General features: G+C 34.6%; 1 protein-coding gene across 1 annotated transcript in view; it reads left to right on the top strand.

The window, feature by feature from the left end:
• LOC134274668 (uncharacterized) overlaps window positions 1-18175 on the top strand; it is a 55907-nt gene that overhangs the window by 20870 nt on the left and 16862 nt on the right. Inside the window, exons 17-20 of the mRNA XM_062756929.1 lie at window positions 247-373; window positions 6393-6511; window positions 6748-6943; window positions 12950-13015. Coding sequence (XP_062612913.1) covers window positions 247-373; window positions 6393-6511; window positions 6748-6943; window positions 12950-13015 — 508 coding nt within the window. The remainder of the gene's footprint in view (window positions 1-246; window positions 374-6392; window positions 6512-6747; window positions 6944-12949; window positions 13016-18175) is intronic.

Raw genomic sequence — 18175 nt, 5'->3', positions numbered from 1 at the left:
ATAATGAATGCAATCATTGAAACTGTTTTTAATAATATCAACAAGAGTGTTGAATGAACGTCATTTTCTTGCAGCTAAAGTATGTTGTGGTATTGACAATTGATTCAGGAAAACAAAAGACCAATTGAAAATTGCTGTTTCTTCTCCACATATTCAAATATTTAAAACTTAATTGTTGGCGGGGGCATTCATGTCACACTGACACATCTAGTTTATTATTCTTTATCTGTTGTGTTTATTTAAAAGGCAGGAAGAGGTGTACCAATATTAATACCTGAGGATGTGAAGTCGGCTATGAATTTCATTACAAATGTGGACATCAGGACATCATGTGGAGTGAGATGCGAAAACATATATGTTTTTGCTAACAAAGGTAGGAGTTTGGATCCATATTTAGGTTACATACATGCAAGTCACTCAGGTAACATATTGGGATCATCAGTTTGTCAGCCTTTGTCTATTAAGGATATGCACTATCTGTAGGAGTAGGGGAAGGTAAATTGTAAAATTTATTACCTCCTTCCCTCCTTTCCCGGGTGCCTTAATTCATAGACCCTTATAACCTAAAATTGATGCAAATGTTATGAATATTGGTATCTCTAGCAGAAGATCTGATTATATACTTAAGTTTTAACGTAGGTTGCGGGTTTGGCGTTCAAATTGATTTGAAGGCATATTTTGGACACTTAAAGGCCTATGATCATCAAACTTTGTCAGTTGATGCATCTTGGGTCCTTGAACAACGTCAACTTAAAAGTAGGTCACCTTGACGACTTTTTGAACTTTATGACTAATTCTTTTTAAAACATTTAATCCAATTATTTCAGACACTGAGAGGTTTAGAATCATCAAATCTTGTAAGTTGATGCATCTTGGTACCTTAATACATATTTATGAAAAAGTAGGTCACTGTGACCTACTTTTTGAATTTTGCAGGCATTTGTTTTCGAATTGTTTAAAAGGCATATTTTGATTACGTTCAGACTTAGGATCATCAAACTTGGTCAGCCGATGCATCTTGGGACTTTGAAAAATGTATCTTAGGTATTTATTGGCTTAGAGTCATCAAACTTTGTGAGTTGATGCATCTTGGATTTTCAAAGAGTAACAACCAAAAGAGTTGGTCACTGTGACCTACTTTTTGGTTGTTTTCGGAGAGTAACAACCAAAAAGTAGGTCACAGTGATTTACTTTTGACATTTTATGGCTTTATTTAAGCACAGTACAGGGCGTTTATTATCATAGCTTATTTGTCAGGCCAAAACTTTATAATAACCGACTATGATAGTAAACATAGACAGCTGAAATTCATCTCTGAGGTCAGACATGAACATGTTTTAATAAATAACAGGCCTGCCGTTTTTACATAATATTAACTAAGTGTTATGTTATTTAATTTCATATTTTTAGATTCATTTGAAATACAAGTTAACTATCATATCATTTAACATTTTTACTTAATGTTTTAGCATTTTATATAAATAAATTCACTTTCCTAGAGCTTAATAATCTCCGAACTCAATCTTCTAGATGCCTTGGCATTCATCTTGTTTACTTTCATTAGGGCCCCGCTTGGCGGGCGCCCTATAGTGATCAGTCTGTCCGGCCGGCCGTCCGAGATCTCTTGTCCGGGGCATATCTTCTCACTCCTTGGTCCAATTTGGCTCATACTTCACCCACAGAGGGCCTTTAGGTAACCGGTGTGCAATGACCTTGAAGCAGGTTTCTAGGTCAAAGGTCAAGGTCATAACTGAATTATATGAAAAAATCCTTGTCCGGAGCATATCTTCTCTCTCTTTGGCCCAATCTGGCTCATACTTAACCCACAGAGTGTCTTTGGGTAACTGGTGTGCAGTGACCTTGAACCAGGTTTCTAGGTCAAAGGTCAAGGTCATAGCAGAATTATATGAAAAATCCTTGTCGGGAGCATATCTTCTCTCTCTTTGGCCCAATCTGGCTCATATGTCACCCACAGAGTGCCTTTGGGTAACCGGTGTGCAGTGAGCTTGAACCAGGTTTTTAGGTTAAAGGTCAAGGTCATAGCAGAATTATATGAAAAATCCTTTTCTGAAGCATATCTTCTCTCTCCTTGGCCCGTCTGGCTCATACTTCACCCACAGAGTGCCTTTTGGTAACCGGTGTGCAGTGACCTTGAACCAGGTTTCTAGGTCAAAGGTCAAGGTCATAGCAGAATTATATGAAAAATCCTTGTCGGGAGCATATCTTCTCTCTCCTTGGCCCAATCTGGCTCATATGTCACCCACAGAGTGCCTTTCGGTAACTGGTGTGCAGTGAGCTTGAACCAGGTTTTTAGGTTAAAGGTCAAGGTCATAACTGAATTATATGAAAAATCCTTGTCTGGAGCATATCTTCTCTCTCCTTGGCCCAAACTGCCTCATACTTCACCCAGAGAGTGTCTTTAGGTAACCGGCATGCAGTGACCTTGAACCAGGTTTCTAGGTCAAAGGTCAAGGTCATAGAAGAATTATATGAAAAATCCTAGTCCGGGGTATATTTTCTCTCTCCTTGGCCCAATCTGGCTATTACTTCACTCATAGAGATCCACTGGTCAATGGATGTGCAGTGACCTTGGTCCAAGTTTCTAGGTCATGGTCAGAATTACCCTTTCTGTTTAAAATCTTTGTTTGGTGCATAATTCTTTGCCTTTAATTCCAGTATAAAATTTATATAAGGCCAGATAAAATTAATCTTTAGATTCTCATCCCCGCCTGCCCCTCTCAAAGTGTCCCGCCCCAGTGTTTTTTATTTTGATTTTTGGGTGTTAAAAGTATATTTTAATGTCTTTTTATTCAGTAAGATTTTGGATCAAAGTTTTAGAGTTATCTCCTGTTTATATCAAAAGTCGCGTGTCGCTATTTATAGCAAAAGAGCCATGTGAAGAATGGAGAAAAATCGGCAATAAAAGCAGTTTAGATATGAAAGGGAAAGATAATGCGTCAGTATAGAAGAGGCAGAGAAGAAAAAATAGCATAAACACATCTTGATAAGCAAGTTTTAAAGAGACTTTAAACTACTAGGTAAAAATTGATGAGGGAAATGCACCTGCATGTCAAGTTTTAACGATCTCTACTTTATGTGAGTTTGTATAAAAGAAATATATATATAACATCGTTGGCAGAATTTAGAGAATAACAGTGTTTAGAAAATATTAAATACAGTTGTATCAAAACTGTTCAAGCCTAGGCTTTTCAGTAAAATATTTTATAGAGTTTGCAAATATTACCTACTAAAATGTCAAACATAGAATCCCAAGGATAATCGAATTTTTGAGAAAGGTAGAAATCTGTGATATTTTACAAATTTTTTTAACAGAAGGATTTGTTGGCGAAACCAAAAAGTATTTGGGAGAAAGGCCTATGAGAAGTCATACAAATCTATTCATATAGGCATTAACATAAGGAAAAATTGTTTCTAATTTTTTTGATATTTTCAAAAATAAAAAATAGAAAATAAAATCTGCCCACCCGCCCCAATTTTTTAGAAAATTAGGATGAGAATCTAAAGATTAATTTTATCTGGCTTAAATCGGGATACAAGATAACTTTGATAAATATTAGTAAATTTGCAGCATCCGTGAAGTACTAAATTACTTTTACTGTATAACACAAATGTTCCTCTTCAAAATAAACACTTTTAAACTACCTTACATTTTCATGTTCATTGTTGAACGCGGGGCCCTTTGAGATGGCCACCATCTCAATGATATCTAGTTTTGATGTACTTTCGTTTTTTGTCTATATGATCAATTCAATCTATCAATAATTCGTTGGGTTTTTTTTACGTTGCATATTAAATAAAACACAAAAAGAGAAAATGCATATTAACAGTATATAAAAACGAAACGAAAGGACATTTAGATATAAAGATGAAAATTCAGCATGACGCAACTTGCTAACCAGTTACATATTTACGGTATCAAAATGTTACAACATAACAGTGCATGCATTAAAATTGTTTCTTTAATTCTTTTTCCTTTTTTTTTCAACCTGTAAGTGAACATATTCAAGTTAAGTGTAAGGGAAAAATCATCTCAAACACAAGCCCAATTATTTTCTCTTTGCACCCAAGCGCTAATTTACACTTAATGGTGCCGTATAATTGGAAGTAATCGATACACTGATGAGCATGTAAATCAAAGCCGCTTGGACAGGCTGGTTAAAAATTTAATTTCACATCATTTCTTAATTAATTCTTACAGGACAGTCTATAAATGTGATTAATTATGAACATTGAACAGGCAACAAGCGTAAGAAAGCTTGGGTTAATTGACACTAAATTAAGATTCAACACATTTTGGTAAAACACTTTTATTATTAAATGAATGTACAATTCAACGTAAACAAATTAAAGAAAATAAGATTGTGAATGGTTTCCTGTTGCTGTGCAATGTACTTTGTGAAATAAACAAAACTTCAAGTCATCGCTCAGGTAAGAGCGCTGGAGTGTGACTAATCCCCTCAGTCAAGCCATTGTGTATAGATAAGCAACAGTGGCATGGGCCACAGGTGTCGACAGCTGTTATCTTTTGTTTTGTTGATTGTCACAAGAGTTAAAAAGGTGTGAAAAAAAATATTACGGACGCAAATTTTCTATTATAGTAACCGAAGTACACACTTTTACCTATGATAATGACGTAAGAAATTAACATTGAATTATAAAGAAATGGTTTTGCGTTTTAAATATCTATGATAAAAAATGGAGTATGATATAAAACTGGTGTGATAATAAACGGCTTGTACTGTATCTACCGTACTTATTGGCTTAGAATCATCAAGCTTTGTAAGTTGATGTATCATGGGTTTTTCGGAGAATGATGTCCAAAAAGTAGGTCACTGCGACCTACTTTTGACATTTTATGGCTTTATTTAAGTATCTTAGGTATTTATTGGCTTAGAATCATCAAACTTTGTGAGTTAATGCATCTTAAGTTTTCAGAGAGTGATGACCAAAAAGTAAGTCACTGTGACCAACTTTTGACATTTTATGGCTTTATTTAAATATCTACTGCACTTATTGGCTTAAAATCATCAAACTTTATCAGTTGATGCATCTTGGGTTTTTTGAGAATGATGTCCAGAAAGTAGGTCACGGTGACCTAATTTTTAATATTTAATGGCTTTATTTAAGTATCTATGGTACAAACTGGTTTAGAATCATCAAACTTTGTTCGTTGATGCATCTTGGGTTTTTAGAGAATGTCGACAAAAAAGTAGGTCATGGTGACCTACTTTTGAATATCTCGGGTACTTATTGACTTATAATCATCAAACTTTGTCTGTTGATGTATTTTGGGTTTTTGAAAATCGTCTACAAATAATTAGGTCGTAGTGACCTACTTTTGACATTATATGGCTATATTTAAGTATCTTGAGTACTTATTGGCTTAGAATAATCAAACATTGTCAGTAGATGCATTTGGGGTTTTCCAAGGATATAGACAAAAAAGTAGGTCATGATGACTTACTTTTGACATTTTATGGGTATATTTAAGTATATCAGATACATATCGGCTTAGAATCATTAAACTTTTTCAGTTGATGTATCTTGAGTTTTCAAGGATCGCAAACCAAAAATTACATCACCTTGACCTACTTTTGACATTTTATGGCTATATTTTTATATCTCAAGTTCTGGTTGACCTAGAATTGTTAAACTTTTTCACTTGGGGCATCTTTGGTTTTCGGAGAATGTCGACCAAAAAGTAGGTCATGGTGACCTACTTTTGAATATCTAAGGTACTTATTGGCTTAGAATCATCAAACTTTGTCAGTTGATTTATCTTGGGTTTTCAAAGAATGTAGACAAAATAGTGGGTCACAGTGACCTACTTTTAAATATCTCAAATACTTATTGGCGTAGAATCTTCAATCTTTGTCTATTAATGCATCTTGAGTCCTCCGAAAACTTCAATCTTAAAGTATGTCACTGTGACATACTTAAAATTTTTTTTATAGCTTTATTATTAAAAATATCTTCAGTCCTAATTGGCTAAGAATTATCAAACTTTGTCAGTTGATGCAACTTGGGTCTTAGGATACTTAGGGTTAGAGGCTTCAAATAGAAGTGATAGATTGTACAATTTATCAGAAGAGCAATTCAAGGCCCTTGGGCCTCTTGTTTGTATATTTTAACTTTGAATCTCTGAATATCTGGAAGTTTTTTCTTGACCCCATCCAGATAACAAGATCTGAATGTGCATTTTAAAACTACTTGGAATAAAAATGAAATTATTGTATTTAAAGTGTGAATTTATGAAAAGCATGTTTGCTGTTACCATGTTGTACTGTATTGCATTTTGACTAGATACAATATGCAAATATGATTGTAAACCTTACATAAAAAGTCTAATGTCATATTCTTTTCTGTTGTAGCACTAGGTGTTTTACGAGCTGGAGACTGTCTGGAGGAAGTGAAAAGTGAGGTAGACTTGCAATACCCTGAACGAATACTTGCTACAAACATGCGTAAATATACAGCAACTCTTGCCCAGGTACAAGTTTCGTCAACCTTTTGTAGATGCATATGATTTTGTACATCAGATCTTTTAAGTGTGTTTTAAATCTGTGCTAACATGTATTATTACAATTTTCATGCAGCTGATTAAGGTTGATGTAAGAACACAAGCAGTAATTACATAAAGTTTATGTCTGGAACCTCTACAAATGAAATAACATTATACTTGACTTTATATACTGGTATAGATATTACATCAGTGTTGTTCAACAGGTTATTGGGTTGAAAGATGAGGAATTAAGGTGGCTGTGCAATCATCTAGGGCATACAGAAAAGGTACATGAGGCTTACTATAGATGCACATCTAGTTCCATTGAACGGATTGAGATTGCAAAATTAATGATCATACAGGAGAGAAATTTGGTGGGGAAGTGTTCTGGAAAGAAGTTGTCAGAAATCCAGTTTGAAGGTAATTGTTTTCCTCAAAGAAAAACACATAATAAAGTCATGTTTTAGTTCACTTTATTAAGGTCCTTGCGGTTACTTGGAAGACCTATTGCTATTTGTTTTGTTTGTTGTCCATCAGTCATATACTTTGGAATGTTTAACAAATTTCAGCCAGTTTTGGTGTATAGGAACCTTGTCATGTGCTAGTAAAGGAGAATGTATATTGTGAATTTCAAGGACCTTGTCTCCATGGGGCCTGCAAAGGGGGGGGGGACCATCAAATTTAAGATCAGACAAAACCTCTTGTTCAGTAATATTTAACTTCCCAAGAATTTATGATTGGAGTATTGTTTCCTAATTTTGAAGGAAAAAAATGGGTCAACTTTGGAATTTATTGCAGCATATCTTGGGAAGTATGCGGAATTTCAGAATGAACTTTGGCAGTAATGTAGACTGTTTATATGTTAATGTATCTGAAAAGAAAGTATACATGTAATATTAAATCGTTTCGATTATTAGTATTTCACTTATGTAATTTGGTATCCCATCTGAGATGTTCCATGCCTTTACTTTTTGTCAGCCAGATGAAAGCGATCTAAAGGCCTGTGTCATGGAAGAGTGTTCAGGCCTCAGATATCTGACATATTTTAATATTGTCTTCTTTACTAGATGATATCCAGTAGACAAACCGTTCACATCATTGTAATGAACACCAAGCCCTCAACCAAAATTTAGAAATTCTTGGCCTCAAAGCCTATGGTTCAGATCCCTTGGTCATATATTGAAAACACATTACAACTTTTGAAGTGTTTACTGTTGGATATGTTTGCAAAATAGTTATGAGCAGCTACCCTCTACCAAAATTATAAATTTTGCCCAATTGAGGAGGGGGGGGGGTTAGAATTATGCTTCCCCATTGCCTAGAGCAAGTGGAACTTTGTCTCAGGAAAGTAAGTTTTTGTGCCAGCTAACCTGTTTTTGAAAGTACAGTTGAACTTTGTTATCTAGAAGACCAGGGATCTGCATTGACAGTCCCTACTGCTCATTTTAGCTCACCTGAGCCGAAGGCTCAAGTGAGCTTTTCTGATCGAAATTTGTCAGTTGTCTGTCGTCGTTGTTGTCGTTGGCGTTGTTGTTGCTGTTGTTGTAAACTTTTCACATTTTCATCTTCTTCTCCAGAACCACTGGGCCAATTTCAACCAAACTTGCCATAAAGTATCCTTAGGTGAAGGGGATTCAGGTTTCTTCAAATGAAGGGCCACGCCCTTTTCCAAGGGGAGATAACTATAAATTAGAGAAAAATAAATGGCATTTTAAAAAAATCTTCTTCTCAAGAACCACTGGGCCAGGAAAGATGAAACACATGTGGAATCATCCTCAGGTAGTGTAGATTCAAGTTTATTCAAATCATGACCCCAGGGGGTAGGATGGGGCCAAAATGGCCGATCAAAGTTTTACATAGGAATATATTGGAAAAATTTTTTAAAATCTTCTTCTCAAGAACCACTGGGCCAGGAAAGATGAATCTCATGTGGAATCATTCCCAGGTAGTGTAGATTCAAGTTTGTTCAAATCATGACCCCTGGGGGTAGGGTTGGGCCAAATGGCCAATAAAAGTTTTACATAGGATTATATAAGAAAACCTTTTAAAATCTTCTTTTCAAGTAATTCAAAGCTATGCTTAGTTACATTTATAGGGAATCATCCTCGGGTAGTGTAGATTCTAGTTTGCTCAAATCATGACCCTCTGGGGGTGTTTAAATTCAAGCCCCCCCCCCCCCCCCCAGTAAACTTTCAGTTCTGATCTGATATGTGCTTTTTCCTAGCCAATTGCTCAGGTGAGCGATGTGGCCCCTGGGCCTCTTGTTTTATTTCCAACTTAAGTCTTGTACCCCGGTTATATCAAACAGTCAAACTGTTTGCATGATTGTAATCAGCAATGGGTCCTCTACCAAAATTCTGAAATTCATGGCCCTGGGGTCAGGGGTTCTAGTGCTAGGGCGGGGCTAAATAAGTTGGTAGTGAAAATGCATTAATTCTTTGAAAATCTTCTTCTCTGCTCCTGGGTATTAAATAAACTAATTAAGTATGTGGTTATGATGAGCAAGAGTGCCTCTACCAAAATTGTGAATTTTATGGCCCCAGGGTTAGGGGTTCTTGTTTTAGGGTGGGGCTCCAATGATTATATAGTGAAATGCATGAGTTCTTTGAACATCTTATCCTTTGCTCCTGGTTAATGTGCTAATGATCTAATTACAGTGATTTTTCTACATATTGTCATAAGTAAGCCAATTTATCAATATATTTACTACAAAACAGTAAATTAAACACAGTTTCTATATTTTTAACCTTTTTTAAAATCTTTTAAAGTTGTTATTGTGACCAACCTATATCAGTATACATGTATTTCCTTTTTTTTTTGCTCTGACAATATTGGTAGACATGATAGAAAATCCTTCTTGTAATAGCCATGGTCTAAGATAGAATAATCTGATTTATTACATCATGTATTTTTCAATTAATTAGTAAAGCTTTCTAATTACCCTAGCTAAAATAATGCTGCAATTTTTCTCTGCAAATTAGGTTTTGATTTTCGTGGTATCAGGTATGCTTCTTGTAGAACTATTAGTACTTGGATTTACAAATAAAGCTATGTTTCCCCAAATTTATAAACACACAAGTTTCACAAGGAGACCCATGTGTTTTTCTAGGTCTTGTAAACGCTTAAGTAATCTGATGTTCCTAACTGTTATTTTAAGAGTCTAAGTGACTTTGATAAGTCGTCAGAAATTGGGAAAAAATCGGTTATTTTTGAGAGGGGAAAGGGCCGATATTCGGACCCAAATTGGATGTAGAAAAATCACTGAATTACATATTTAAGGCCAGGATTTATTTTATTTTCATTTTTACAAACCCTCCGCTCAAGGTTTTGAATTTTCAGAAAAAAAAATTAAAAAATTTCTTCTGATGTCAAATTTGAGTCGGGATCGAGATTTCAAATTTATGAACTCGCACTTCCGGTTTTACGATGAAACGGTGGGTAAATAAAGCTAGATCTAAGAAGATAGCTTGGTTTAGTGTAAAATTCATCGATAAGAGTGCCATTCAAAATGTTTCGCCAGTTCAAAGGACAAATAAAATGCTGATTACTTTGTTGCGCAATGACATGCTGGTGAGATAATTTTGTATTTGTTTCAAAAGTATCTGTCTGTAAATTATTTTCCTCCCCCAGGTTTTAAACTGCCCCTGGTAGCTATTGCATATTGCCAGCGACATGTTTAGGTCTCTGTTGTAGCTTACAGTATCATTCTTCAGAAAAGGGTAGCTTATGCATCAGATGTAATGAATAAAACTATGGGAGAAGTTAAGTCCATTTGAGGAAGAAATAAACAATAACCTGAAGAAATAAAAAAAAAAATTAATTATTAAAAGGCAAGAATATACAAATATATACAGGCATATAGTATCATTTGTATCAGCCAGAAAAATTATTTCACACTTAATTGAAAAAATGTTCACTCTACTCCCCAATACTCCCTGTCTGTTTTATGATAGGAATTATAATTTTAGGCATCAAGTAAATTTTAGAACAATGTCTACACATATTAAAAAAATGAAGATTTATTGAAAGACTTTTAAAGAATTGATTTTTTAAAATATATTTTGATTAACATCACAAAATTTATTTAACTGGCCCTAACTGGCGGATGATGAAATAAGCAATTAAATATTCTACTTTCCTATTTGTAAGCATTATGTGTCCAGTGGTAAGGAGCCCATTAGGATAGCATAAAAAAAGAATGTACAAATGTTAACAATTGATTTATAAATTTTTTTTTTATTTCCTTCTCCTTCGGGACTTTTTCATTCTCATGTTCATAACTAAACCTAAACATAAAAAAATGCTGGCCCTTAAGGCCAAAGTTTTTTTTTCTCTTGGTTTATGATTCCGCCGACCCTATTTTTCCCTATTTACGAAAATAAAAATGTGTCTGGCTCGAAATTTTCTTGACCAAACCAAAATTTACAACACATCTTAATCATTAACCCAAACTCTCACAAACATTCAATGAACTCTACAAACAGATTGTCAAACCACATTGCCAATGACCAATGCATCGAATACTCCGTCGGAACTCCTCTAGATTTTACACTTCCGGGTATGAAAAAGTCCATCGTTACAAGTTATACAAAACAAGACACAAAACCAAAACAGCTGGACAGCTATCGATGTGATGCCAAATTTTAGATCTTTATTATTGTCAAATAATTAATTCATGCTGTGAATACAGACATATTTTTACTGATAAATTGTGAAGTTATTAGCTTTCTAAGAAGTTACACATCAGAAGACAGATTCGATAAACATAAGTAGCTGTTCAATCGGCATGCAGGTGTGCATCAAAACTTTTATTAGAAACAGAATTTTATATTGAAAACAAGTTTGAAGAGAAATTAACAAAATTATGACTATGCCTGGATTGCCAAAAGCCTGGAAATCTAATGAGAAGAGAATTTTTAGAAGTTTAAGATTGTACTACTATATAAGAAATGAAAAAAAATGTTTGATAAACAATTAATCTGACAATAAGAAACTTTTACAGTTTAATAGTAGTAGTAAATTCTATTTAATGTCAATGCTGTTTTATTATTTTTCCTAGTTATTTATATACCTTGTAATTGGGGGAAATATCTTTTAAGATTCTTTTAATCTTTTTTAATCATTTTAAATACAATGTTTATACGGAAAATTTTTTGAAATGTAATGTAAGTTTTAAACAATGAAATAGTTTTATAACGATTAAAGTGTGCCACATATACGCACCAAGAAGTCTCCTTAAATTTCAAAACTTCTCCTTCAATTTCTTTGAGGGAGAAGTGAAGTCTCCTTAATCGGGTGGGTCTAGGTTGGTCCCTGGACACACATATCTTAAGGTAAAGGTTTGTTGTGAAAGCAATCACTTTCGGAGTTTCCAAAAAATTTTCCTAAGTGGAAAGGCTGACCAGAGAATAGCCAATTTGCTTAAATTTACCCGTATTTGTCCCAGTGCAATATATGTGTCTATTATGGAGACTCAGATTTGTAAGTCGGAAGAATGAAAACCATCAACAGTAACAGAGCCTGATACTCCCATTTCTGTTCTTGAGTCATTTGACGTGCGATTCATTTTTCTTGACTTAAAACTGAATGATAAGAAAAAATAATTTTAAAAGTTGAAAAATCTTGTGTGTTTGTTATTTTTATTGAAATACATTTCAATGCTACTCGAGAAAAAAATATGTCAAGGTTCCAAGTAATTTTTATTTTTTGACCACCCAATGCATATTTTTGTGTCAAAAAATCGTAAACGAAAAAAAATTAAAAACTTTGGCCTAATGAAGAAAGGGGCCTCTTTCAAAATAGATAATTTCAGGGCCGCTGGGTCAGGGGTACCAGGGGGGTACTTTGACTAAAAATAAATTAATGCTTTGAAATCTGCCCTTTGATAAGCAATGGTGCCACTTTCAAAATTTGTGAATTTCATGGCTTTTGGATTAAAACACAAACCAAATACAATCGCTGGAAAGTTGTTACATGATACTCAGGTGACCTATAAGGCCCGTGGGCCTCTTGTTTTAGTAGAACTGATTCACAACTTTTCATGGTAATAACATATAGTACACAGTCTTGCAATATACTTAGAAGTAGAGAAATGTCTTAACAAAATAGTTAAACAAAGAAAAAGTAATGTGCCTGGGAAAACAAGAGAGATATTTCAATGTACCAGGTCCCCCACTTTGATTAAAATGACAAATCGTCTTAATATCTGTAATTACTATTTTGTGCAAATAAATTGATACATTACTCTTTTTTTGGATCCTATTCTTTTTGCTTGTGAACGTGACCAATATTGTTGTCAAAAATACTGGAAAAATGAAATTTGTTTATGTTTTCTGACCTTTTTTCTCCAGATGCCCGTGTGACCATCAAAGCCCATAGACCTTTTCATTATCTGTTATTTTTAACTAAATTGCATGTAATTGACAGACCTACTTCCAAATGAAGACACTGAAAGAACAGATGAAGAAAAAGAAAATTCTGAATCTGGAGATGGTAAGTTCAACCTCAGAGTCTAAACTTCCATATTTTAGCAGAAAGCGAAGTGGAGATAACCCCTGTGGCACCTACCAGTGCATTTTAAACTCACCTAAGCAGAAGGCTCAAGTGAGCATTTCTGATGAAAGGGTGTCAGGTGTCCGTCTGCCTTGTCTCATCCGTAAATTTTTCACATTTTTGACTTTTTCTCAAGAACTACAAGGCTAGTGTCAACCAAACTTGCCACAAAGTATCCATGGGTAAAGGTGATTCAAGTTTATTTGAATAAAGTGCCACACCCTCAGGGAAATAATTAAAAATTAGTGAAAATTTAATGGCATCTTTTAAAAATCTTCTTCTCAAGAAAAGATGAAACATTACATAGCATTGATTCAAGTTTGTTCAAATCGTGAACCCAGGGGTTAGAGCAGGAGCTAGCTGCAGGTTTTAGCTCGCTGGTCTGAAACAATTGAAATGGAGGACCAGAGAGCTACAGTACCGCCTTTAGAAAGAAGTGTAAATTTTATTGGCATACAGAAGTGCACACATTTCTCGATTTATTTCTCCATATATTTAAACTTGATTTGCCAACAAAGTTTAAAAATACACAAGCTCGATCCACATAATATTGACACTTGTACAATGAAAAAGTGTTTAATTTTGTTTATTAGCCCAATAGGCAAATGCAGCATCATCTCTCCCAACCTCTGAAATGAGTAGCCCCAGGTGTCAAGCAATGGTAATTGCGCACCCTTGTTTTAAGAAAATAGTGGAAAATGCACAAGTTCATGACATCACAATTATTTAGGAAGTCATATAAGGAAACGATTGTATGATCTTACTCTATGACTTTTGAAAAATTCAGAAAGCATGAGTTTTAATTTCTCACAAGGATTCCATATTTTAGAAATTTGTATGGAAACTATACCTTTTACTTTACAATGATCTATGTCATAAGTGACAGTCATTAAGAATGACAGAATACACAATAAACATGATAAACTAACAATGTGATATTTATGAAATTAGTCCTAAAGGCTAAGAAAAGTGTCCAGAAAAAGGGGGTTGGATTTAGTTTCTTTGTAATATATGCATCACTTTCTTTTGAACAATATTCTGACCAAAACAGTGCATACAATACATATGGCTTTATGGTAGCTGGAAAGTAATGATGCATTTTTTATGCGCCCGGATCAATAGATCCCGGGCGAATATTGTTTTTGTCCTGTCTGTTTGTCTGTTTATCTGTTTGTCTTTCTGTCTGTTGTCAACTTTAACCTTCGCCATAACTTTTGAACAATAAGAGATAGGGACTTCATATTTGGTATGCATACTCCACTAATAAAGTCCTTTCAAACGACGACAAGGTCAATGATCATGTGACCTTGACTGTGACCTATATGCTAAAAATAGCTTTTTACACTTTTTATTATGCGCCCGAATTTTTTCGGGGCGCATATTGTTTTTGTCCTGTCTGTTTATCTGTTTGTCTGTCTGTCTGTTGTCAACTTTAACCTTCGCCAAAACTTTTAAACCGTAAGAGATAGAGACTTCATATTTGGCATGCATACTTCACTAGTAAAGTCCTTTCAAATGACATCAAGGTCACTGACCTTGTGACCTTGACTGTGATCTATATCCTAAAAATAGCTTTTTCCACTGTTTGTCATAACTTTTTATATGCCCGTCTTAAGACGGGACGTATTATGTTATAGGCTTCGTGTCCGTCCGTCTGTCTGTTAGCTTTTTCGTTTCCGGCTCATAACTTTAATACTGCTAGGCCTAGGATTATCAAACTTTGTCATCTGATGCATCTTGGGTAGAAGGTGTGTCGTGCGCAAAAAGTAGGTCGCTTTGACCTTTAATTAAGAAGTTATAGCCAAATAAGGAAAAATCCTTTCCGGCCCATAACTAGAAAACCATATGACCTACAATCATCAAACTTGGCCAGTTTATGCATCTTAGGTAGAAGGTGTGTCGCGACCTATTTTAAGGTCACTGTGACCTTTAATTTAAGTGAATTTTTAAAAAAAAAAAGGTGTCTTTTTACAATTCATTTACACATCCCAAATAATGTAAGAGTATTGCACTGTTCTTATTAAAAAAAGTGTTAAATTAAGAAAATACTTATTTTTTTAAAGCATATACTTGACAGCAATCTATAACAAATATAATGTATGTCAGAGAAATCCTACCTCTCCCATGAGTGTAATTATCAAGCACTGGTCAAGAAGAATTTTGATAACCGAAAATTGCATGTCAAATTAGAGAGAAATTAATGGGTTTTGAGTGTGAGGAGCCATTGGTGTTATCTAGATCCCTTGAGTATTGGGCAAATGGGTAAGCCTGTTTGATTAAAAATAGCTCTTGTTGACTAGCTTAAGTTTTAAAATAAATTTGATGAAAAGTAATTAAAACTAATTTGATATTGCATAATAGACTTATCTGATATTATGTAATATTACTAATTTAAAAACTAACTTTATTTTATGGGGTGAAATCAGCATGTCCATATGAATTACATATTAAAAACCTGTCGGACATTAAATTTCAACCAAAAAAAAATCCTTGAGTATCTTATATGTTTTAAAAAAAAAATTATAGTAGATAGTGCAGACCCATTCATCTCTTGGTAGTAATGAGTAGACAAGCATCCAGTTAAAGATTAATTAATGAGTTCAATGTAGGAAGGCTAGCTGTCTCAGTCGCTCTGATTAAGCAGCACTTTGGGGATTAGACAGAAGAACTGCTGGTCAGTTTATAACATGTCATTTGATGGCCAGCCTTTTCTTTTCAAAATTAATTTGGTATAGATTAAGTTTGTTAAGACTAATTTGATGATGGGCATTTGACAAAGTCTAACACAACCAGTACAGAAATCCATCAGTGATGTAATATTTTTAAACAATAAAATGCTTTCTTTGTTTGTTGTTACTGGAATGAACGGAAGCCGCTGTTGCACAAAAAATACATAACCCGCGTACGCGGGTTATGTAAATTTTTTCTGCAATAGCTGCGACCGTTCATTCCAGTAACAACAAACAAAGAAAGACATTTTATTGTTTATATTTATATCTGTTTAAATTATCATTTTAAGTAGGATTAAAAATATTAATTATTGTGTTAATGATGCAAACGTCTTTGTAAGTTTCATTGATGGAACGGCCATCGATCAAGAAATCTGTACAGGTTATATGCCTAATGTAGTTTATGCAGGGATGAACGCAATGGGTTTTCTTAAGAAATAAAGAAGAAAATATTCAGTGGATGTAAATATATTATAATAATTGATGCCTACATCACAGGGGATGGATAAATATTTTAAGGAATGGAAAAATCATGAAAATCTTAGAATCAAGGTTGATGTGATTTTCTTGCACCTAAACTGTTCAAGAAAATTGTATTTTTTTTGACGGGCGTATCATGCTGTGGCGCGGCACTTTATTATTAACAATAGGAGATAGGGACTTCATATTTGGTATGCATACTCCACTAATAAAGTCCTTTCAAAGGACGACAAGGTCAATGATCTTGTGACCTTGACTGACCTATATGCTAAAAATAGCTTTTTACACTTTTTGCATTAACTTTTGAACAATAAGAGATAGAGACTTCATATTTGGTATGCATACTTCACTAATAAAGTCCTTTCAAATGACACCATGTTCGATGACCTTGTGACCTTGTCTGTGACCTATATGTTAAAAATGGCTTTTTCCACTGTCTTCATAACTTTTTAACCATAGGAGATAGGGACTTCATATTTGATATGCATACTCCACTAATAAAGTCTTTTCAAATGACGACAAGGTCAATGATCTTGTGACCTTGACTGTGACCTATATGCTAAAAATAGCTTTTTACACTTTTTGTCATAACTTTTGAACCATAGGAGACAGGGACTTCATATTTGGGATGCATACTCCACCGATTAAGTGCTTTCAAATGACACCATGGTCAATGACCTTGTGACCTTGACTGTGACCAATATGCTAAAAATAGATTTTTTGAACTTTGTTGCCGCCGGGCGCATAGTGTTTCACAAACACATCTTGTTGCCATAACTTTTGAACCATAGGAGACAGGGACTTCATATTTGGGATGCATACTCCACCGATTAAGTTCTTTCAAATAACACCATGGTCAATGACCTTGTGACCTTGACTGTGACCAATATGCTAAAAATAGATTTTTTGAACTTTGTTGCAGCCAGGCGCATAGTGTTTCACAAACACATCTTGTTTCCAATACATTTTGATTAAAAAAAGTACAGTGAATAAATTATTTTATCCACTTCCTGCTATATCGAAATTTCAGATTTTATACTGCATAACCCACATCTGCTCCTGTGCTTGAGCAGGACATTTTCTAGTGCATGTCTATCCATATTACGAAATTAAGGTAATTTTTCAGTCATAAAGATTCCTTATACCTGTTTTTAGCTCACCTGAGCCAAAGGCTCAAGTGAGCTTTTCTGATCAAAATTTGTCCGTTGGCGTCGTTGTCGTTGTAAACTTTCCACATTTTCATCTTCTTCTCAAGAACCACTGGGCCAATTTCAACCAAACTTGCTTCAAAGTATCCTTGGGTAAAGGGGATTCAAGTTTGTTCAAATGAAGGGCCACGCCCTTTTCCAAGGGGAGATAATTATGAATTAGAGAAAAATTAATGGCATTTTTAAAAAATCTTCTTCTCAAGAACCACTGGACCAGGAAAGATGAAACTCATGTGGAATCATCCTCAGGTAGTGTAGATTCAAATTTGTTCAAATCATGACCCCCGGGGGTAGGGTGGGGCCAAAATGGCCGATCAAAGTTTTACATAGGAATATATAGGAAAAATCTTTAAAAATCTTCTTCTCAAGAACTACTGGATCAGGAAAGATGAAACTCATGTGGAATCATCTTCAGGTAGTGTAGATTCAAATTTGTTCAAATCATGACCCCCTGGGGTAGGGTGGGGCCAAAATGGCCGATCAAAGTTTTACATAGGAATATATAGGAAAAATCTTTAAAAATCTTCTTCTCAAGAACTACTGGATCAGGAAAGATGAAACTCATGTGGAATCATCTTCAGGTAGTGTAGATTCAAATTTGTTCAAATCATGACCCCCTGGGGTAGGGTGGGGCCAAAATGGCCGATCAAAGTTTTAACATAGGAATATATAGAGAAACCTTT

Source organism: Saccostrea cucullata, unplaced genomic scaffold (assembly GCF_032062105.1).
Source record: "Saccostrea cucullata isolate Sc308-1 unplaced genomic scaffold, CSIRO_AGI_Scuc_v1 ctg6659, whole genome shotgun sequence".
NCBI lineage: Eukaryota > Metazoa > Mollusca > Bivalvia > Ostreida > Ostreidae > Saccostrea > Saccostrea cuccullata.
This window is presented reverse-complemented; position numbering and strand designations above follow the sequence as displayed.